Source organism: Sorex araneus, chromosome 4 (genome assembly GCF_027595985.1).
Source record: "Sorex araneus isolate mSorAra2 chromosome 4, mSorAra2.pri, whole genome shotgun sequence".
Lineage (NCBI taxonomy): Eukaryota > Metazoa > Chordata > Mammalia > Eulipotyphla > Soricidae > Sorex > Sorex araneus.
The window spans coordinates 91405537-91431122 of record NC_073305.1 but is presented as its reverse complement, the minus strand read 5'-3'; the positions used below and the strand labels follow the sequence as shown (position 1 = coordinate 91431122).

General features: G+C 33.9%; 1 protein-coding gene across 8 annotated transcripts in view; it reads left to right on the top strand.

Moving 5' to 3' along the window:
* Positions 1–25586, top strand: part of KHDRBS2 (KH RNA binding domain containing, signal transduction associated 2) — a 584438-nt gene that overhangs the window by 76958 nt on the left and 481894 nt on the right. For all 8 annotated transcript variants that reach the window (XM_055136315.1, XM_055136314.1, XM_055136313.1 and 5 more), the window contains exon 2: positions 15845–15972. In XM_055136315.1, coding sequence (XP_054992290.1) covers positions 15845–15972 — 128 coding nt within the window. The remainder of the gene's footprint in view (positions 1–15844; positions 15973–25586) is intronic.

The following is a 25586-nucleotide window of genomic DNA, read 5'->3' as shown; positions in this document are numbered from 1 at the left end:
TAGAGGAAGGGGGAAGGATCCAAAACAAGCACTATAGCACTGTCATCCCTTTGTTCATCAATTTGGTTGAGTTTTCATTGTGAGACTTCTTGTTATTGTTTTTGGCATATCGAAAACACTATGGGAGTTTGCCAGGCTCTGCCATGCGGGTGGGATACTCTTGGTAGCTTGCTGGGCTCTCTGAGAAGGAGGGAGGAATCGATCTTGGGTCAGCCGCATGCAAGGCAAACTCCCTACGCACTGGGCTATTGCTTCAGCCCATTCAGATCCAAAACAAAATTCTAAGAATCTTGAAAGAATGTGGTTTGCATAGATGATGTGTGAGTATAAAATGTTTGCTTCTGGATGACAAGGACAAGACTGGAATGTGACAGGAGACAAGAAAGTAATGGTTGATCAATTTTCACTGACAGTTTAAAAAAATAAGAATTGAACACTTGAGTCTGAAAAGCAGGTTCTTGTCAGAATAGTGACAGTCATTCAGTCAATAAAAAAGATTTGAATGTATAACCAAAAAATGAACACAATACAAATTCCGGTAGAAAATGGTTGTAGTTTATGAACAACTTGAATGTGAAAGACACACCCTGTGTAGATTTTTTAGGAAACTTATTGGATGATCTTTCATAGATAAAAATGGAGGGAAAGGGCATCTGGAGTAGGAAGACTGGACATGAAAGCAACTCCAGAGATAGAATTAGTGGAAGTTGATGATTAATAAATGTAGCCTCATGAGAATCACAGATTGGCTAATGGCTAAATGGCTAAGTGCTCTTGTTCTTGGATGACTAAGGAGATTGATAAAAGGAAAAACTAAAAGAGCTAAACCCAGAGTTAGGTGCAAATAGTTTATATTTTATATTTCTTAGACATTTTAAAGTGGAATTTTGTGGTAGGAAGTTGAAAAAAAGAGATTAAAATTTAGGACTGAAGTTTGGGCTTTATATCTGAGAAGGCAAAGAAGGGTGAGATGAGCATTGTGAGAATACAGGAGAGTATCTTGAACTGTATTATACAGTGTTCTACGAGAAAGTGATTAATTTACAAGCATAGAAAGCCCTCCTCTTTGATGGCTATTCCTTTTTCATTTGCTGTGTCTTCCTACTATTTCTTTCTTTTGTTCACTGGGCCCAGTCATGTAATGATCTTCCATTCTTCTAGCTGATTCAAACCCATGAATTTGCGTATCAGTCATATGCTCATGATTCAAAATTTAAATACCAAATCTAACCTTGTTAACCTTTCTCTTTAGCACCAGAACTGTCATTGTCACTGCCATCCCGCTGCTCATCGATTTGTTCGAGCAGGCACCAGTAACGTCTCTCATTGTGAGACTTATTGTTACTGTTTTTGGTATATCCAATATGCCATGGGTAGCTTGCCAGGCTCTGCCGTGCGGGTGTGATACTCTTGGTAGCTTGCTGGGCTCTCCGAGAGGGGTGGAGGAATCGAACATGGGTCAGCCGCATGAAAGGCCTTATCGCTGTGCTATCGCTCCAGCCCTCCAGAACTGTATATCCAGTATTCTACCATGTGTTTCCACTTAAGTATCACCTTGTACAGCACAAATACAGCTCATCCATTTTATCAAGCCTGCTCTCTGCCATTTTCCTCTCTTTAATATTAGTTTGCCTCCTTATTCAAGACATTCTGAGATCCAGTTATTATTATTATTATTATTATTATTATTTATTGACCATGAGATACACATTTAAAAAGCTTTCATGATCAGATTTCATTCATATAATGTTTCAACACCCATCTCTCCACCACTGTACATTTCCTACTACCAGTATTCCCCAAATCTCTCCTGCCATCCCCCACTACCCAGCCTGCCTATGGCAGGCAGCTTTCTGCTTTCTCTATCTCTCTCTACTTTTCGGCATTGTACTTTGCAATACAGATACCAAGAGGCCATCCTCTTTGTTCCTTTGTTCACCTCCATTCTTGATTGTTTCTTTTTACCTAAAGATTTGTTATAATCTACAGACTTCCACCTTAACCAGAATCCAACAAAAATAATATGGGGATTTCTTAAATTAGAATTATAATGATCATCACTGTATCACTGTCATCCTGTTGTTTGTCGATTTACTCAAGCGGGCAACAGTGATGTCTCTATTCCTCTGATCCCTGAGATTTTAGCAGCCTCTCCTTACTCATCTTTCCCAACGATTGTAGACTCTTTCAGGGTCAGGGGGATGAGACCTATCATTACTGTTTTTGGCATATCAAATACTCCACAGGTAGCTTGCCAGGCTTTGCCCGTATAATGATCATATGATCTAGAAATTTAATTTCTAAATACCCAAAGAACACAAAAGCACTGATTTGAAAAAGAGCACCTATGTTCATGATGACTTACAATAATCCAAGTTTGGAAAATTCCAAGTACTCAGTGGCAGATTAGTAGGTATAAGGAAGCTACAGGATATGAATAGACTGGGATGCCATTTTCCCTTTAGGAAATTTTTTAATTGTCTTGCAAATAAAACCCACAGTATCACATATCAACATATCAAGCCTGGTGTGCTACACTGAGCACTTTCTCCAGGCCACGTTCCTTTTTTTTTTTTTTTAGCTCTACCTTGGACACCTGGCTCTAAACTCTAGCTCAACTGTTGCCAGACTGCATTTGACAGGTTGGTTCTTAAGAGTTAGAGGAGAGGAACAGTGGCAAGTTAATGCGTTCGCACTGAACTCAGATGATCCCACATAATCTTACCCTTCCTGTAATGTTCCTATTACCAGAAGTACAAAATAAAATTAAATGCCATATATTTTAGGTACCAGAGTTGAAAATTTATCTATGTAAACCAGAGTAGGCATTTTATTATACCATATTAAATGGCTTTAGTTGATTATTTACATAAGTTATTTATATGGGCCTCATTGTGGTAATAACCCTGGCATTTTAAAATTAACTGCAATGCTCAATAATCTCCCCATAAGTAGAAATAATATACATAATGTGGGGTTTGGGTAAATACTGGTTTTTCATGTTGTGTGGTAACAGATTAGTACTAAAACATGCAATCATTATAACCTAAGTAAATTTTTTAAAAATAAGAAATATCTGTATGCATTTAAGGAAAAAGTGTTATTTCTATAATTATTGAATCAAATTAATCACTAATAGACTTTTATGTTATCTATAAGTGATAGAATGAAACTAATTACTTCCCATTTAATTCAGATATTTATAATATTTTGTCTGAATTTTATATCAATTGTTCAATGATTTCCTTATACTTGAGCCATATTTTTATATATTTATTTGATTTTTGGGCCACACCAGAAATGCTCAGGGCTTCCTCTTTTCTCTGCACTCAGGAATTGACCTTGCATTACAATGGGGACCATACGGGGTTCCAGGGATTGAACCTGGGTTTGCCAGATACAAGGCAACATCCTGCTTGCTGTAGAATCTCTCCAGTCTCTGAGATAGTTCTTTTAAGTAAAGTACTGAAGCATTCTTCATTAGTTTAGTAATTTTAGCATCAACTGCCTCTTCAGTGTAAAATTAAACTATTATATGAATGTATATATAATATATACATTACTTTGTAAATATATATCATTCAAAAATAAAACCTATTTAGGACTTAGGGAAAAAATAGTAGTAATTCTTCCTTTTACCACACCATGAGCATACTATACAGTGTCATTTAAAAAAAATAAGTCAGAAGGAAAAAGACAAATAATGATGATCTTCCTCATATATTATGCAGAAAGAAAGCAGAGGAACAGACAGTGTCCAATGAAAACATTCACTTAGACTCTGATGGCAGAACTAGGGTGGCGATTGCTCAGGATTACTCCTGACTCTGCCTCAGGGGTCACTCCTAGTCATGCTTGGGTGACCATATGCTGACCCTGGGATTGAGCTTGGATTGGTCAAGTGATTGCTCACAAGGCTGACACCATATTGCTGTGGTATCACACGAGCCCTGAACCTCTAAATATTTATGTGACTTGACCAAGTATACTAGGTTAGGATATATTCTTGCATGAGGACGGATGTGTAGTATAGATTAGCTATATAAAATAGAAATAAAGTGATAGAGTTCTCATGGTTATATCGCTGCAAGTTAATTTCATAGTGAACAAGATGTGAGGGATAAGATTGAAGAGTGACTGCAATTTGGATTAGCAGCCAGGAAAGTGAGGTGGTGGTGGTGGTAAATCAATTTAATGGCTTTATTTGATTCAGGACATTAAATAAATTTGCGGACTCTAAAGTAATCCTCATGCACTAATATTTTTCAACAGAAGTGAATTATTCTTAAATCAAGTTTAGTAACTATTTTGCTCATTAAAATAAGTAACCATTTTGCTCACATAATGATCAAACACCCATCCCTTCACAGTGCACATATTTCACCACCAAGAACCTCAGTATACCTACCATCCCACCCCCCCACCCCCGCCAGTGTGGCTGATGATTTTCACTTTACTTTCTCTTTACTTTGATTACATTCAATATTTCAACAGAAAACTCACTATTATTATTTGGAATTTTCCCCCCAAAATCAGACCTGCCGAAAAGGCAGCATTTGATAATTTGTTTTCCATTGCTGATAATGAAGAGCATATGAGGTCTCGTGATTTTGGATTTCTTGTATTTTAGTAACTAAGTCCAGAGAAATTTCTGCCAGAAATTGCATCATTGCAAGCATCACCCACTTCGTTTTGCATTTTAATAAAACACTTTTAAGTCATAGTTCCCCATTCTACTGCATTACTCACTGGTCTAATTAAGGGCTTATTAAGATGTCAGAAAAGAAGCCTATTCATTTCCTTATAGAGATATTGAAATTGAAATATCATAATATCAAAAGAATGTGATAACTGTTCCTAGAGAGATATGCACAAAACAAATTTGTATAATGCCACCATTAGTAGATTTCATTTTATATATATATATACATATATATTATTTTTTTTCTTTTTGGGTCACACCCAGCATTGCACAGGGGTTACTCCTGGCTCTACACTCAGGAATGACTCCTGGTGGTACTGGGGGACCATATAGGATGCTGGGAATCAAACCCTGGTCGGCCGCGTGCAAGGCTAACACCTTATCCACTGTGCTGTTGCTCCAGCCCCAGGAGTTAGCAAAAATGCCATACCCGCTGTGCTATCTATCACTCCAACCTCCTCATTATATTTTTTAAAGGTTGAACTAGCCTGTTTACCTGCAGAATTTTGGGAGCTAAAAGGGACAGAGCTGCTTTTAGCACATGCTTGATCTCCAAAATCCATACACAGGATTCATAAATTTTATGTTAGTAGAGATTGCTCACTTAGTTGTTATTAAAGCAGAATATCACAAAATAAAATAATCATGAACAAATAAGATTTTGTGCTTCTATGGTAGATTTGAGGGAGCTTAAGATAATAGTATGTATGAACCAATGGCAAGAATATTATAGGTAAAACAAAAAGTTGTAAAGAGAGTGAAAAAAATTACTCAAGAATTCCTTATCCAGGGCAGGGTAGGGCTATTTAAAGACACACTTAGCTCTAGCTTTCTAAATGGCAATTGAGTAAAAGCATAAATCTTAAAGAACAAATTTATAAATAGCATTTTAAAGTAAAATCTGAGTCTTTTAAATTTTTCTTTGCATTATTATTTGTGTAACTACACTAAGAAATGCTTTTCATATATTTTAAAATCCAATTTACTTTTTTTCTGCAGTGATATATTACTTTTGCATTTTGAATTGTTTCTTTTTTTAATGTAAGATTTGTGTTACAACTCCATAGGGTCTTGATGCTGAAGAAAACTGTATTTTTTATGCCTTCGTTTTATTATATTGATTTATTTTAAATGTTTAATTAAATCACTATAAGGTGCACAGTTATGAAGTTTTTTATCATTGAGTTTCAATCATACAGTGTTCTAATACTCATTCTTTCACCAGTGCACTTTTCTGTCTACTTGTAAAAAATCAGAGTATTTTAAAATGGTAAATTCCACTGTTGTTTCTTTAACCAACTATTTGAGATATTTATTTCTAATTAAGAGTAAAATTTGTACCAGTTTTTTTCCTCTTATTCTTTTACTATATTTTTTTGCCACATGAAGATTGATGCCAGAGCCTCATATATGCAAGACACATGCTCAACTTCTTAGTATATCTCCAGTACACATTTAGGTTGACATTTTATGACAAATTATTTTTATTTGTAATCTATTTATCCTTTTATTCCAGATCTAGAATTTGAATGCTGATATCCAACTGCCTTATAGTAATTTGATTTCTGAAATTTTATGTCGGGGAATTTTAGAAAGAAAATAAAGATTTTACTGTGGTGTATACTGCCTTTTGGGCTGGAGCGATAGCACAGAGGTTGAGCTTTCGCCTTTCACGCCAACCCGGGTTGGATTCCTCCATTCCTCTTGGAGAGCCTGGCAAGCTACCAAGAGTATGGAGCCCGCACGGCAGAGCCTGGCAAGCTACGGTGTGTACTGGATATGCCAAAAACAGTAACAATAAGTCTCCCAATGAGAGATGTTACTGGTGCCTGCGCGAACAAATGGATGAGCAATGGGATGACAGTGATTATATACTGCCTTTTAATGCAAATTCTTAAAAGTTTGGGACTGTATTTAAATACATTGAGTAGAAACAAAAAAACCCACAAAAATTGCATGATTTGGAGGCCAATTACAATCAATAACCTTTGGTCTATTATATTAGGTAAATATATCATTCATGCTCCATTTATAGTAAAGGGTCTTGAACCGGGCACTTGCACATTATTTGTATTATAAAGTCCTTTGGAAAATATTGAAAGATATTTTACAGCCTTCTGTTGACTTTTAGGTTTAAATGAGAACATACTTCAAAAGAACTCAATAGCACAACCATTTCCTATTGTTATATTTTAGAATTATATACATACATATGTTCCTGAGAATAATTTTCTTTCAAGACTAATTCCATGCTTTTTTACTTTAATATGTTTTTTCTATTATAACTTGCATATAATGTTTTTTAATTTAATTGAAAAGTTATTTTAAAAGTCTGTTTGGATCTTTAAAATTTCTCTAGATCTGGAGGGTTTGTTTACTTTTTAATTTTCTCTTTCTTCTGTTTAATTTCAGAATGTTAAGAACTTGAAATACACCTTATTTCCCCTTATGTAAATTAATGAATTAATTAGTTTTTGGTCATGCTTAGAGATGCCCAGGGGTTATGCTGAGCTCTGCACTCAGTCATTACTCCAGATGGCTGTCCTCGGGGAACTATATGGTATGCTGGGGATCAAACCCTCTTTAACTGCTTTCAAGACCTTACCTGTTGTGCTATCTTTCTAGTCTTATAAATTATCATTCTAGCCTTGTAAAAACTTCGTAATTTGCTTGATTAATTATATATTTAGAGTGATTCAGTATTTTATTTGGACATATTGATATGTTCTTTCTTTTCTTGATCACACTTGGTGATGCTCCTGGCTTACTCTTCCCTCAGTGCTCAGGAATCACTAGGATGAACATCGTGGCTCAGGATTGAACCCATGCAAGGCAAGCGCCCTAACTACTAAACTACCCCTCTCTTCTGGGTATATGATTTTTGTTGAAGTCAAGTAGGGTACACTGAGAATTAGTAATAATTCCACCAGGATAAAATACTACTATCTGAAATAATTTACACAGATAAGTAAGCAACACGTATTATGCAACTGAACATTTGATCAGGTAAATATTTTAAACATTCTGGGTCTCTCTATTTCTCTCCCTCTTTTTCCAACCCCTACCTTCTCTCTCACACACACACTCTCTTTATCACACACAATTATTAATCTTAATTCTTAATTTAAGAGCCAGTAATTTATGCACTATAGTCTATTCTCGCACTCTCCCTTTAATTCTGATATTATGGTAGGATCTTACCTTTGAGATTTATTCCAAGTCTGGTTATCTAGTTACTAGTTAATTCTCAATGTCCAAAACCTCATCTTTATTCTCTGGTTTTCACTCTGTCCTTTGCATATATTTAACCCTTCACCCAGGATGTTGACAATAACTCAGTAGTATATTCTGAACTATGAAAACACCATTGCTGTTATTTTCATTTTATTAGCATGATAAAATAACTGACAGAATCATAAAATCTTGAATAATGCAGCATACTTTTTCTTTAAATTCATTGAAAAAATAGTAATTAATTTTACAAGGATTGTTTAATTTTTATTTTCAGAAAAAATATATTTTAATACTGCATTTGCACATGGAACCAGAAAATTGCTATTTGTTTTCATATGAGCTTCTATTATGTGCTTGCTGCAAAAGTAGATATAAGCAAAATTAAGTAACTTACATGTAGCATCAGTATACTGACAGTCTTACATGTGCTTTATTAGTATGAAAATTCCATTGTTTTTTCCCTCCCCCCAATTTTATTAAGCATTGTTATTTACAGCACTATTAATAATAGAATTTTAGGCATTCAGTGGTCTAACACCACACATTACTAACAGTGTAAGTATACCTCCAACCCCTTGCCAGTCTAGGCAGACTGTTCTGTAGTCCAGTTCTCAGAGTTTGTTACTGTTTCTCAACTGTTATTCCATTAATATATTTCTTTATATTCCATATATGAGAGTGATCAGTCTCTCTCCATGTGATTTGTTTTTTCCATGTGATTTTCCCATTTCCATGTTAGAGCAGATTGCATGTTTTCATCTTTTCCTATTGGTGAATAATATTTCATTGTGTGTGCATTCCACAATTGATTTATTCACTCTTCTTGTCTTGGGCTCTCGGTTGTTTCCATATTGGTCTATTATGAATGGCACTGCAAAAAGATGGTGTGCAAATAGATACCAACAAGTGAAATATTTGGGTCATATGGAAACTTTTCTTTTTTTGAGGTGTTTTCATGCTATTTTTCCATACCAGCGAACCGGAAGGAATATTTTCCAAGAGTGGATGAGAATTCTCCTTTCTCCGAATTCCTGTCAGCACTACTTGATTCTTCTCTTTTTCGTTGGTGTGAGGTGATAAATCGTTGTTGATCTGCATTTCCCTGGTGATAAATGATGTGGAACACTTTTTAATATACCTTACCATTCTGTAAAGTTGTTGAAGACGTGTCTAGTTAACTTTTCACTACATATTTTGATGCATTTCTTTGTGGGTGGGGTTAATTTTTGCAGGTGCTTTCCATATCATATAGTGCTTTTTAGCTCATTGTTAGATGTGTGATGCATGAATATTTTCTCCCAGCCTGTAGGGTGTCTTTTTATTCTAGTCATTTTTCCTTTAACTTGCAGCAGCTTCTTAAATTGATGAAGTCTCATTTGTTTATTTTTACTTCTAATATAACTTTAATCTGTTTTGAATTGAATTTTACAAACAGTAGAAAATAAGGATCCAAGTCTATTTATTTATTTTATTTTTGCTTGAAGCTAGCCAGTTTTCCCAACTTTATTTGAAGAGTCTTTCCATCCACTGCTTCATCCTCCGAGATCCTCTGTTGAAGGTTAGCTATCCATATACCTGTGTGTCTGTCTCTGGACTCTGAATTCTGTTCCATTAGTCTGAGAAACCCCTCAAATAAAGGGGCTCATTTTCGTAGTGTATATATCTGATCACTGTAGCTTTTGTATAATTTAAAGCTGAGCAAAGAAAAGCCTACTATTCTCTTTATACTCCAGTGTTGGCTTTGGCTGTTCTGGGAGTTTTATTACTCCGTATAAGTTTTAACAGCAATTATTATGTATCCTTAAAATATGTCATAGGAATATCTTTGGGAAATTCATTGAGCGTATATAATTTATTGGGCAGGATAGTCATTTTAACAGTGTTTAACCTTCCAATTCATGGACAGCAGATGCTTTTCCTTTTCTTTGTATCTTCTGCTTCTTTTAATAGTGCTTCATAAATTTATTTGTAAGTCTTTCCCCCTCCTTTTTAAGTTGTTTCCCAGATAAAGTTGTGAAGGGTATCTTTTTAAAATTTCTCTTTTGCTTCATTGTTTGCATATAGAAAAGATAAAAACTTCTATATATATTTTAGCTTGCCACTATTCTATACAAATTTCTTGTTTCTAGGAATCACTCGTATAGTCTTTAGAGAAAATATGTTATTTTAATATCACAAATCATGAAATCATGTTGATCATCGAGTGGCTTGAGCGGTCTCAGTAACCTCTACATTCGTCCTATCCCTGAGATTTTAGAAGCCTCTAAAGGCTTCAGGGTCAGGGGGATGAGATTCAGCTTGTTACTGGCTTTGACATATACATACACCATGGTAAGCTTGTGAGGCTGTCCCATGTGGACAGGAAGCTATCAGTAGCTTGCGAGTTTCTTCCAGAGGGAAAAGTAGGTTATAAGATATTGCGTGTCTGCAAAGCAGCCGCGCACTTCTGGGAGCTTGCTTTTAAGTCTCTGGATGTTGGCCGTTGATGGAATTACACACACCTGGGTTCCTCTGCCGGTGCCTTCATGCATGAGGCCTGTCCAAACGTGTGGAGAGGGGCCTTGAGCATGGCTGTGGCTAGGTTCCAGTGGTCTTCGGCTGCTGGGAGCTCTGCTCAGGGCAGGGAGGGAAGCTGGAGCCCATCCCCTCCGAGGGGCCCCGGGGAAGACAGCCAGGCGTGCGGGCAAGAGACTCTCTGGCACTCACTTATTATATTACTTATATTTTTTATGGCACTCAAAGTATTTAAGTGCCATAAAAACGTACTCTTTAAAATATTTCCATTTTTATTCCAAAATATAAGAATAATTCAATTTAATTATTTTCTTTATTATATTAACACTTTCTAAACTGACAATAAACTGAATTTTGTATATAAGAAAATGAAAGAAATTTTGCAAAGAAATAGTTAAAATTGAACTAAATATAATGTATGGATACTGCCAAAGATATTTGACAAATAAAGCATATGACACAAAATAATTTATTAAAGTATCTTAAATAAAATTAATTAAGTACACAATGTAGCTCTGTAGCACTTTCATCCCATTGTTCATTGATTTGCTTGAGCGGGCACCAGTAACGTCTGCATTGTAAGACTTGTTACTGTTTTTGGCATACTGAAAACACCACCGGTAGCGTGCCAGGCTCTGCCATGTGGGCGGGATACTCTTGGTAGCCTGTCGGTCTCTTTGAGAAGAGCAGAGGAATTGAACCTGGGGAAGCTGCGTGCAAGGCAAATGCCCTACTTGCTGTGCTATTGCTTCAGTCCAGGTACACAAGTGAAAGTACATAAAACATAAAGCCAAGTGAAGAGACAATTACTGCAAGAAAATAAGGGAGAAATGAGGAAATAAATATTAGAACTAAAGTTTATCTTAGTTAAAACTAAAAAATATTAAAAGACTTCTAATAAATAGCAGTAAATTCAAAGGAATACTATATTTGTGAATTGGAAATCGCAGTGTTTATAAATTTCCATAATGCCTCACATAGTCTAAAAATTCAGTATCCCAGTAACATTTTTTCAGGAATTGTAAAACATACTAAAGATCATGTAGTATATTAGAACTTTAAATTGTTAAAACAATGTTGAAACAGAAGGGAGCAGTTGGTTCAAAACATATAATATGGAATAGTAGTAATTGGTGCAGTTTGATATTGGCAGACAATAGTAATATAGACCAATGTAACAGATTGGTGATAAATATAGGCATGATCAAAAGTGAACTCTTTTGTGATCCTCAAATGATTCTAATACTACTGTGATAACCATCAAAATAACTTAATGAATTTTAAAATAAAATGTAATGACTATGTGTATTAAAACACAGATGAAAGGAGCAGAAAGCACTATACATGTCATTTAACATGTTCTCAACAACAGGTCAGCTTGTTATAATGTATTGAAAATATTTTTTCAAATAATAAGGCAGTTGAATTGTATCACTATTATAAAGTATGACATCACTATAGAAAGCAGTTATCAGCTATTTCTATACAGTAATGTGTACTTTTTAATTTTATGAATCATTATGTAGTTAAATGTTCTACAATTTTCATTAATACTTATGAAGTAAAAATTTAAGTCAAAATTAAGAGGGAATGATATTCCATACATTGCTATCCATTGTTAATAATTCTGGTATATACCATTCTCTGTACAATTGACAAATGCAATTACTGAACTGCTACACATTTTGTTATAGCTGGGAAGAGAAGACAACTCCTGAAAGCATCTTAAGGGCAAATGAAATAATAAAAAAAAATTAAAAGGGAAGTTTTGAGATGAATAGAAAAACTAGTGAAAAAGGTGTTTTATTCAACTCCATTTCTTGATGAAAAAGTTATCAGGGTTAATCATGGATTTATCAAATTCAAATGTATATATAGAAAAAGCCTAAGGTAGTATTTTTGTGGTGGGAAGATACTACTGTCAAACAAATTCAATTTATTTTTATGACGGAATGACTAGGGAGAAATCATACACTCAATAGGCTGGAAATTGAATCAGCTTCTTCAGTGTGTTTCACATAACAAGTTCTTCAGCAAGCGAAGGTTGTGGTATTAGATATGTACAACTACCCAAAGGGCAGTGATAAGAAGTTCGTTGTTGGTATTTGAGATTTTAATGAATATACTTTGCAGTTGTCAGAGTGTGTTTGTAATAATGATACAAAGAGTTGAAAGGCCCAAATAGAAAATGTTTCTCAATTTGAAAATTGAGATAAATTGACTTGCTAATATTATAAAGAAGAATTTAATACACTTATACTAAATAGAAATTGTATACATAAGTCACAAGTCACATACAATGTTTTTTCAAAACACATCTCAGTTTATTTTAAGATAATTGTCTCAAGGGAATTACAGAAATAATTGATACAATTACGAGAAATGTCTTTGTAAAGATAGAAGTGTTGTATTTATTCAGACATTATTGATATACAAAGTGCAGTCTTACTTCAAATAGAGTTTTAAATAAAATTCCACAGGAGTCAAGTAAATAATGCTCTTAACGTTTACTTATATTGAATGTTTCAGGGATTTTATATTAACTATAGGATAACATTAACTATTATAATTTTTACCTGTGTAATCAACTATGTAATGGGATAGCCTTTCATGAGTGATGCTAATTAAAAAAAAAATAAAGAACTTAGTCCCAGTGTGCAGTTCAGAAATCTTACCTCCACAATTAGACTTAAATTTTTTTTTGTTCAAAATACTGCATTTATTGTGAGTTAAGCATAGCTCTTGGTACCTTTATTTGAAAACAATAGGGGTGGAATGTTCTTTCTTTTTTTTTTCTGAAAGGTGTGTTGTGCGGGGGTTAGGGTGTACCTGGTGGGATAGTGCTCAGGTCTTACTGCTGAACCTGCCCAGGATTGCTCATAGTGAGACCCTGGGGGCTGTATTTGGTGTCATGAATCAAACTTAGATGGGGTATGTGCAAGATAAAAGCCCTACTTCTTGTACTATATCTCCATCCTAAGAGCAAAGTGTTCTTGTTCTATATATTATGTCACTGTCATCCCGTTGCTCATTGATTTGTTCGAGCGGGCACCAGTAATGTCTCTCATTGAGAGACTTATTGTTACTGTTTTTGGCATATCCAATACGCACAGGTAGCTTGCCAGGCTCTGCTGTGCAGGCAGGATACGCTCGGTAGCTTGCCGGGCTCTCCGAGAGGGGCAGAGGAATCGAACCGGGGTTTGCTGCGTGAAAGGCGAATGCCCAACTGCTGTACTCCATATATTATATAGACTGAAAATAAAATATAGATTGAAAATAGAATAAGTAACAAAACAAAATAGGGGTCAGAAAGTTAGTGCCCTGTGTCCCACTGGGGTTTGATCCCTGGTACCACAGATGGCCCTCTGGGCACAAAGCAAGCCAGATTTGATTCCTGAACATGGCTGGGCGTGGCTCCAATAAAACAAAACAATTCAGAAAGACCACATTGAATTCTACCTTTATTGGAGGGTGAGGATGTCACACCTGGTGATGCACAGGGGTTACCCCTGGCTCATGCACTCAGGAATTACTAAGGCATTGGCAGTGCAGGCCCATATGGGATGGCCCAGACCCTTGTATTCTACCTTGACGTTTATTATATTCTCACCATTTCATTTCTGTTTTGTTAAACTGCTAGTATAATTTGATGGTTATACAAATGCAAGTTAGCTTCTCCATTTGTATATTGTCTGCTTAGTATGATTAGTTTTGCATATCACAAAATAACATATTTGCAAGTAAAAGTATTTATAACAATATTTAACCACACAAAACATCCAGTAGCTTCCCATTACATTTGTAATAAATAAATATGTATACAATATATATGTAATGATATATACATGGTCTTTTGTGGCTTTGTCTTGTGGCCTCTTTTAACCTCCTCTATATATTTGCTATTCTTCACACAAACTTTCTTATTTACTGCAAATCTTAGAGTACATCGAGATTATTTTTCTCTAAAGTTGTACAACTTCACTCCTCACTCCTGTGGCTTAATTTTTTTTTATTCAGTGTTCTACTCAGGTGTTTCTAGTAAACCTAAGTAGTTCCAACCAGTAGTTACTATTCTTCATTTCTAGATATTCATTTTTTGAGGGGGAAGACTCCAGGGTTTCATATGTTCAGGGTATTAACTAATACCACTGAACTACTTTGCCATACTCTCCTTTATATTGTTATTTTTTTGTGTTTCTGGATATGTTCAGCAGTGCATTTAGGAACAAATACTTGTAGCTTGATGCTCAGGGGACCATGAGCTATGGAGTGAACCCAGGTCTTTTGCATACAGAGCATCCATAGTATCCCACTAAAAAATCTCTATCTCTACCATCACTTCTATATATTATTTATAGCTTTGTTTACTTATAATAAACATAATAATAGTTATTTCCCTAATGCATTTAAATTATTATATATTATCTTATAATTGTTCTTTTTCTGATCACAGAATAGATTACATAAAAGCACTCTTATTTTGTTTTTCTGTTTTATATGTGAAACTTATAATGGATAGATGGTATCTTTTGTGGAATAATTATTTTTTTGTATGTGAAACAAAACATTTTTATTAAAAGAAATTTGGAGAAGGAAGAAACTTAGGCGTGAGTGGAGAAAAAGAAATAGAGATTGATATTCCAAAGAGAACACAGGCTTTTCCATAGGGGTATTTAAATGAATAAATTAATGTTAAAAAATGAATAGTGTATATTTGCTCATTAATAGCCATTTTGGGAGCATTCTCTTGGGGAAAGTTAATAATTCTGTTCATATATATAGACATAATTTTATGGTGATGAATATCAGTAATGGTATTTCATACATATGTGTGATTGTAGTTGGAGGTTCACATAATTTATATGACTTTTGTGATTCCCTGTATAATTGGTTTTAAATTTGTTTAAGCTTAAAATTAAGTGTAATTAAAATTAAAAAAAGTAAAAATTAAGAAATGGCAAAATAATTGCTTATTTCTTTGGTCTAACATATTTTAGTTAATGAATGGGTTATTATTTACTATGATTCATTTTCCTTAGGAGCTATTCTTAATAAAATGAAACATAAAATGTAAAATATGTTATTCTGTGTTTTTCTCATAGGAAGATTTTTTAAAATATTTTAAATAGGTAAAGCCATAGTATTGTTAATATTTTGTTTTAAAAGTTAAATGCATCATTTGATTCATAGAGGAGTCTCATTTTCAATTGTCACTTGAACATTTTAGTTGGTCGAAGTAATATTATAAACATTCATGTTATTATAATAGCTTCTGTTTTCAGTCATTTTATCAAGATTCTTCAACACCAATTTTAGAAGGGGAGTAATAAAAAAGACCAGTATACTTATGATGACTTATTACTTCATTTGTGCCTTTTTGTGAATTTTTTTCAGAAATTGAAAAATTTCAAGGTTCTGATATAAAAAAGGAAGATGAAGAAAAGAAATACCTTGATGTCATCAGCAACAAAAATATAAAACTCTCAGAAAGGGTACTGATTCCTGTCAAACAATATCCAAAGGTACTGCAATATATGCTTTGTTCTTTTTAAGAAAAAATGATAAAAGTAAGACCATTTGATTATGCATTATCTTTTTTGAATGTAAAATACCTTATCATATCTATGTATATATATGATTGTTAGCTGGATGAAGAAATATTTGTAAAATGAAGAATACTTTTCTACTAGAGACAAGTATTTTTAATTTTTGAATGTGGGAAACCTATTTAGGTACTTTATATAGAACACATAATGATTCAGAATCTGAATTTGTTATAAATGTGTACTAACTTGAGTATAATTTGGACCTTATTAAGAATATGTATTCTTATAAAGGTAATATAATTAAACATGTTAATAAAATTATACATAATTAAATTCATATTTATAAATATACTGATATTTATAAATAAACGTAAATGTATATAAATGTATATATCATTAACTAAACAGAATTATGCAGGATACTGCTATCACATTTTTAGACTCTTTGATATTAACTTCTATATTCAAATTAATAATTATGATATAATCCTTTTGAAAATCATTGGCACTTGAGTGATGTAGTACAGTGGGTAGGGAGCTTGAATTGCACACAGCCATCCTCGTTTCTATCCCCAGCATCACATACGAGTCGCCCAGGAATAAGCCCTGAGTACCACTGGTAGTGGTCCAAAAATCAAAAATAAATAAATAAATCCTTCTTTGCTAGACATTTGTAACAATAGGAGCGCTCCATTACCAAAATAGTAATTGTAAAATATAGAATTTAGTTGCAGTATGAATTCCTCAAATGTACTAATATATTCTAATGCTTAAAATAAGTTTGTAACTAACTCACATAAGATGGAATTGAAAACTCAGTTCTTCAAATTAATGATTTATTTTTTGAGTGGTGAATTTGAAGCAGGGACCATGTAATCATTCTGGTACTAAAACTTACAGAATAAATGCTGTAGTTTACTAATTTTCTTCTAACATGGTGAATTTTAGTGGATATAATTAAGTAGAATGTTGTATTTATAATTATTTCAAATAGGGCTAAAACTACTATAAATCACAGAATCATAAAATTTTAACTTGAAATGAGTTTTTCTGGAATGAAGATATGTGTGTGTGAGAGTGTGACTGTGTGAGTATATGTGTGTGGTGTGAGTGTGTATGCGCTCGTGTGTGTGTGTGTATGTGTGTGTGTATACAAGTAAATCATGAACTACACTTTGTCTTCTGCAGGAATGATGCATTTGTCATGCACATATAGATGTTTACTTTTCAAAAATAAACTTGTTTATTTGTTTGTTTGTATTTCTTAGTTCTGGAAAAGCTTGTGACTTTTTTTGTGCTTCTCATTGAAAAGCAATCCCCGTCACTTAACAAATTAACTTGGCCAAGTATGATAGGCAATTCAAGTATGAGTGATTCTTCAATTGGCAGTCCGAGTGATTTTGTGCCGAATATTACAATAATCTATGTCTGATTTGTAATCATCAATATTAAATGAGAACATTTTCTGGTATCAAATTTTGTAAAATTAATTTTATAACTTATTGAAAGATGGGCAAGGAAAAATATGCCAAGTCATACTGAAATCAATCATGCCTCACTGTTAATATGTGAATCTCTTAGGAGTGTTAGCCTCAATAAGCCGGGACTAATCTTGGAAATTTTATTTTATAGATGGGGTAATTGGAATATTAATTGCAAAGACATACCTTTGTTACAAATGGGGATACTTAATATGGTTGTTTTTTAGATTCTTAATTCTTGTGTTCTTTTTTTGGGGGGGTCACACCAGGGGTGCTCATGCTTTGCTCAGTGATCTCGGTTGGCCATGCTCAAGGAACTATATGTGGTGCAGTGGATTTAAACCTTGGCTAGCTACACACAAGGCAAGTGCTTTACCCATAGTGCTATCTCTCTGCCCCATAGATTTTACATTTTTATGACCAGTATTTTAATAATATTTCCCAATAAATACATTTACACTAACTTTCGTAGTTCAACATATATTTTTTCAAATGTTCCTTTCTCGAACTTGCATGTATATTACAGTCAACACTTTTTTACTGTCTCTCTAGACAGTGGCCATAAGTTATTGTTTTTGTTATAAAATTTACACACCAACGTGTGACTTACATCTTTGTATATATAATGCCCACTTTTCTATATGGTTAGTATTTAGATATTTGTGTAATAATTTATTATATTATTCTCTTCATTTAGGTGCAAAAATGTTAGATATTTGTAAGGAATACTATCCAGTTAAATTTATATATCAGAAATTTCTCACTTTTAATTGATACCTTAAAAATAAGTTAATCAGTTTAACTTATTTTAACATGTTTTCAGTGCTGTGTATTTAATACATCTTATCATCACACCTTAAACCTCTTTTCAGAGGAGCCCTGAGAATCAATATAGAATCACCTATTAAATTGACTTATGTTTTTTAATTTTTTTTTACAATTTAACAACAAAAGTATTCTATCTTTCTGAAAATCAACTATGTCTTACTTCATAGGTGGTGTTTGTCTCCTGCTGGGTGATTATTATCCACTAACAACAAACTTTTGGTGGGTCTCAATTGAGATTACGTTTCCTAAAGATAAGCCATAATTGGTGTATGAACTGTAAAATATGTGGAATGCATGATGTTGAGAGGTGCACATCAGTATTTGTGCATTTAAAATATAGTCATTTATAATAAAAAAAGATTTATACCTCGGGGGTACACTGTTGAGAAGCCTACTTTTTACATTTTCTCTCAGAACATTTTCTTCCTTTGATGTCTCTGTCTGTTTGAGCTGGTGATTAATATGGTGACAGCCCTTCTTCTCCAACAAAGGGCCGTGAAATACTGTGGGATTTTTTGAGCAATCCACCCATCTTGACTTTGCTGTATGACCTTTTGGGGATATATTTTGTTTTAATTGGACTCCAGTTCTGAATTAATTCGCTGACTTAATTGAGTAATACAAAGAATCTGAATACTAGTTTAAGATTTTAAATTGGAGATAAGGTAAGAATGCTGCTGTTCAAGTACATTGAGAATGATTTTCTAGTTCCCGTCACTTATGTTTAGTCACTTAAGATAGTTATGCCCATATGTAGTTAATTTGATATCATTATTATTGAAGTAACAAGGTTTACAATATTAATGATTATAAAATTATTGCATCACAACCACCGAAGCTCCAGAAACCACCACTATCTTTGTGTCTTTACTAGTCTGTCCCATCACTCCTGTTCTTTGATCAGAACCTCAGTTCTTTTGTCAGAGTCCAAGGGTTTGTTTTCAGTGGACACCATTGATTGTCCTGCTTTGTTTTTTTTCTTTCTTATTTTCTGTGGGGGCTAGAGGCTGTTGCCACAAACAGCACCTCTCAGGGCTTTCTCCCTGCTCTGAGCTCAGATCACCCCCTGGTGGTGCTCTGTGGACCATGTAGTGCTGGGGATTGAACCAGGGTCAGCTGCAAACAACTCAACTTGCTGTACTTTCACTCAGGTCCTGCTTCGTTTCTTTATATATCATGTTTGAGGAGGATCATCGAGCATTTGTCCTCCCTCTGATTTGTTTTGCTTAAAGTGACACTCTAGTTCCATTTAAGTTGTCATTAAAGGCCAGTGCGTCAATTTTTCCTATAACTGTGTGACATTTCATTGTGTCTGTATGCCGCAGTTTCTTTACTCATTCTCCTGCCTTTGTCTTGTTTTCAGATCTTGGTTATAGTAAACATTGCTGCTGACATAGGTGTGTATATATTATTGCATGTTAATGTTTTGTACTCTTGGGATTGGAGTTCGAGTAGAACTCATGCGTATATAGTAGTTATATTTTAAATTTTTGATGAAGTCTTGACACTGTTTTCCATAGAGACTGAACCTGACACCTGTCTTATAGAAAAGTAATATAAAGGGTCCTTTTGTACTACATCCCTGTCAGCAACATTCTGGTTGTTTATTTTTATTTTTTGACTTTCTGCTATCTACGATTCTCACTGGTGTAACATATGGTATCTTGATATTAATTTTCTAGATAATTTTCATGAACACTTTACATATGTCTTTTGATCATGAGTTTGTTTCTGGTAAGGAAATTTCAGATCAGCTCTTTTACCGGTAATTATTTATGTTTGCTTTCTTTGATTGTTTTTGGGCCACATCCAGTGGTGTGTAGCATGACAAGATTCAAGGGCTCATGTGTCATTTGGGGGATTAAATGTGGGTTAGTCATACTAAGGCAAGTTGTTAACCCACTGTACTACGTCTCCAGTAGCACTTTGCTCATATTTTATGAAATTTTTTACTGTCAATTGTTATATAGTTTTGTAAATTATGAGTATATCTCTGTTGTTAGCCTTTTGAAAGATCAGAACATTTTATCCTTTTATAAGATATGCATTTGTTTTTTTTTTAAATATTTAACCCTAGTTTTTACCACAGTGTAGGAAGTGTTTAAGTTTGATGTAGTCTCATTTCTTTTTGCTTTATTTTCCCTGCAAGTGAAGTAAAATTATTGAAGAAACCTTCGAAATCAATATATGGATATTTTTGGATATGTTTTCAATGTATTTTGTGGGTTTGAATGTAATATCAAGATTTTAAACCATTTTGAATTCTTTGTGTGGTATGAAATAGAAACTTATTTCTGAGGGTTTATTTCTGGACTCTCAGTTGTAATTCATGATTTTTTTTTCAGTATCATATTGTTTTTCCTACTGTAGTTTTATAGTGTACTTTAAAGCCAAGGAGTGCAATAACTGTCACCTTTTTTTCTCAGAATTGTTTTGGGTATTGGGGAGGTTTATGGTCACATAAATTTTATTAGCATTTGCTTCTGGCTAAATAATGCCATTAAAATTTTGATAGTGATTGCATTGAACCTGTATAATGCTTTGAGCAGGATGATCATTTAACAGTACTAATTTTTCCAACAATGAACATAAGGTGATTTTCTAGTGTGTTCTGTTCTTTAAGTTTTGACTTTCACTTTTACATGTGTAAGTCTTCCATCCCTTTGTTGAGTTGATTTCTAGGTACTTTTTACTTTTTGCATGCAATTGTAAATTCTTAAATTTTTCTTTTCTTTTTTTTCTTTTTTAAACATGATAGATTTATGGAGCTTAGTATTTTAGACTACTGCTTTTTTCTGGACTGGAGCGATAGCACAGTGGGTAGGGAGTTTGCCTTGCACGAGGCTCGCCCGGGTTCGATTCCTCTGTCCCTCTCATAGAGCTTGGCAAGCTACCAAGAGTATCCCACCTGCACGGTAGAGCCTGGCAAGCTTCCCGTGGCGTATTCGATATTCCCATAACAGTAACAAGTCTCACAATGGAGATGTTACTGATGGCCGCTCGAGCAACTCGATGAACAATGGGGGCGACAGTGCTACAGTGCTACTGCTTTTTTCTATGGTTTATTGTTTCTAAGAGTTTTATGAATGAGATCCTTAGAGTCTTTTCTGTTTTACATTTTTCTCTACCATATATACTTGCAGGCAATTGTAGTTCGACTACATTTTCTCTGATTTTATTCCCTATAATTGCTCTTTTTAGTATAATTTCTGTTGACTGAACTTCCAGTATTATGTTGAATAATGGTGGTACAAATGGAAATTCTTGCTTTAAACCTATCATAAAGGAAAGATTTTTGAAGTTTTTGTAATTGAGTATCATGTGAGGTGTAGATTTGCATATATGACTTTTACTGTATTTTTCGAAGGTGCTTCTATCTCCACTGTCGGGACTTTTTAATCAAACATGGAATATTGAATCTCTTTCTGTTTTTTTTTTCTTATGGAGTGCCATATTTGTAAACTGCCATTGGTGTTCAGGACCTATTCTTGGTTCTTTGGTCCAAACTTATCCCTGGTAGTGCTCAGGAACTCATCTGTCATATCAGTGGATCTAACTGGGTCCACTACATGTAAGCACGTAAACATACCTCCTGTAATACCTTTTCAGCCCACAGTGTTGGATGTGGAAACTCCTCAAACACTCTGCATCAATTTATATGATAAGGTGAGTTTAGTCTTTTGTTTATAGGTTATTTTACATTAATTGACTTACATATATTAAGCATACTTAAATCACTGTAAAAGAACCCAGAAGAACCCAGTTGATCATGATATGTGTTTTTTAAAAGAAATTTTATTTGTGACATGGTAGGTTACAATACTGGTAATGCTACTGTTTTCATGCATACTATGACCCAGCACCATTCTCTTCACCAAATGTCTACTCTCTGACATTTTGTATGAGTGCTTCCTCCTCTCCTGTGCCCACCATCAGTAAGCTCTGTTCTGTAGAGCTGTTCATGTATTCTGTTGCCTTTGGTTATGTGTTATTCTTTCACCATGCTTTTTTATATCCTACTTATCCCACATTATGCAATAGCTCATTTTGAATCCATTCCTTCTGCGTAACTTCACTCAGCATGATGCTCTCCTGATCCAACTCATGTAATAACAGATTACATGTTGTTGTTTCTTGTAGCCAAGTATTATTCCATTATGTCTTTGTAACATATCATTTAAGGCAATGTTGACTTTTATTCCTTAAGGCTGTTGAGACTCTGTATCTGTGCTCATCAGATATTCCTTTTCAGCAATGTCTTTGACTTCTTTTGAATTAAGACAATGTGACCTCATAAAAACTGAAAAAGATCCTTCTTTTTGAATTTTGTGAAAGAGCTTGAGATAAGTAGGTAATAGGTCCTTTTTTACCTATTACTATTTGTTGATTACTGTTTTAATTTCCTTACTAATAAATGTTCTGTTCAGTTTTTTTTTATTTCCTCTTAATTCACTCTTAATAAGTTGTGTGATTCTAAAACTTCACACATTTATTTTAGGGTCTCAATTCAGTGGCATGATGTTGATAGTCTCTTAGGATCTTTTTATTTTTGGAAGTATTCATTATAAATTATCCCTTCATTATGATCTGATTTAGACTTTTCTGTCATGACTTTGTATCTGTCTATGGTTTGCCAGTATTCTTGTGCAATAAAATGGTCATTTCATTTGTTTTTGTGTTTGAAGCTTGTTCTTAATACTTTGGCAACAAAATTGATATAGAAGTAGACCTTGCACATCTGTTATTTGCATTTGAAATATTTTAGAATGTAAGCAATGTTTTGTGATAATTAAGTCATAAGTGAGACCACATGTGACAATATATTTCCTTAAAATTCCTTTAAATTTTAAGAGTTTATGAAGAAAACATACTGTCCTTAACATTAACTCTTCTTTCCTATGTGCACATTGAAGTTTATATATATATATATATTTTTTTTCAAATGTCACATCTTTAACCAACAGAGATATTATCAGAATCTTTTTTGTGTGTGTGCGCGTGTGGTGTTTTGGTCTATACCATCTTTTTCTCAGGCCTTACTCCTGGCTCTGTGCTTGTAAATAATCCCTACTGGTGTTTGGAAGACCTTATGCACTGCTGGGAATTGATCCCAGTGTACCTCATGCAAGGCAAGCATCCTATAGACTATACTATCGCTCCAGCCCCACAACTCCAATGAATGAAACATTAATATTTTATTACTGTTTGTTTTACAAACTTTGCTTGTGTAAACTTGATCATAATTTCCTATATGTCAAGTTGTTCACAGTAGTAGAACTTTGTATATTTATAGCTCAATTGCTGTTTAAAATGCCATCAGTGATTACTTTGTGATTAGTATTGACATGCAATGTTATCACATTTATAAGAAAATAAGTAAATAATAGAAAAGGCGTTTTAGTATACTTTTTATAACAATGAAAATAATATTAGTTCTTGGAGGAATGAGATGGTTTCCTTAGTAGCTTGTAAGTCAACAAAACAGGTGCTTTAACAAAAAAACTGTTGTTTTAATGTTGAAAACCTGTGTTGTTTTAATATTGCAATACATGCAAAAGGAATGTCTGTCGCAGCTTGTTTACCTGAGAGAACAGTAGGTGGCTTGAAAGTCCTCTGCTTCCTACTGCAGGAGTTCTACTCATTACCTGGAATATAGTATCTATTTGTCCACATGGCCAAATATATTGAGAGGTTGCCCACAATCTTTCAGTTCATTTCAAATATATATATTTTAATGTTACCTTTAGAATCCTTTCAAACTTATCAGAACTTTCTTCAATTAAATATATCCCCTGGCTCTTCAGCCCCCCTCAATTTAAGTTATGGTCAACTTTTTAAAGCAATCAATTGCCAGGAATGTATTTGGCCCTGAATTTGGCCTTTTTAAAAGATCAAGTGCAAGGAAATTCCCTTGTGCTGCTTTTCCAATCAATTTCTTATGTAGATGAATGCTGAAAATTAATGTTCCAGGGTATGTTCAAAAGCAGCATACTTGCTCAGCATTTGGTCTCTTTCTGCTCAGTACACAGAGAAGGGCCACCTTCCCTGCCAGCTCTGAATTCATTTCCTTTGTTTGTTGTTTCCTCCCACAGAGTTTGTTTGTTTCTGTCTTTCTACTTTGTAGAAAGAGGGGGTATTCAAATGCAACTCCTTGATGATATTTTACTAATATTCTAAATAATCCTCAGATTTAAAATGACTCACAAGGATCCAGGTTACTAACTGTGAAAATAATCACACTTTTTTTCAAAGCGAAATAAAGCACACAAACTTAGGAACACTTTTCTATTTTTCTTAGCTTTTTATGTTGTTTTCCATAAGCCAATATACACTTTATATCTTAAATCTGGTTTACCTTAAGCATACAATGAACATTATAAAATATCACTTGTTATTTTTATAAAGGTAATGGAAAGTAGGATTGACACAATTTGGTTTCATTAATATATATTTTATAGTCTCTCACCTGTGAATTTAAACCTCACTTGAGAAAATGATATGCACTTAGATGCCCTCTGAGAAAGAAAGAAAATATGAAGTGATTGTTATCTACATTACTTCCAGTAAAACAACACCTGGAACAACAGTCTTATTCTCTAGCAAATTAAAATTTTACTGTGTTATTATGTCTGCTGTTTGTCTTTGGTGATTCTAAATGATCGTCCTATAAACTTAATTACTGTGTTTTTCATTTTGTTGATTTTTCAATCTATTTATTGTATCACATGGAACTAATCCTGAATTACTTGTGCTTCTCTACACGTTGGTGTTGAGGAAACTTAATGCAAAATACATCTTTATATTTTTCTAAGTAAACTGGATTTTCTGTATTTGAGTATCTTTAGTCTCCTTTAACAAGTTAATTGCATCCCCTGAGGTTATTTTATATTTATCCTCAACTGGAAATCTTCAAATGATTTTTGAAGATGTGCAAACCTATATGCTTATTCAATAATTCATTAAGAAATCCTGCACTTCTTCATTACATTATAATTTAGTCTTCCCCTCCTCAGCTTTTGTGTTACACCAGGGAGTGTTCAGGGCTTACTCTTGGCTATGTGCTCAGGGATAATTGCCCACATGTAAGGCAAGCATCGTACTTGCAATGCTATTGTTTAGGCTCCAATTTGGCATTTTAATTTTCTTGTTTGTTTAATTCAGTGGGCCTTTATTGAGTTTCTCTGTATATGCTGTTTTAGAGTATAGCCTTACCTTCTATCAAGGTTTTAGGTTTTTTGGTAGAAATAACTTGATTTTGGGGTATTCACACCAAGCGTGCTC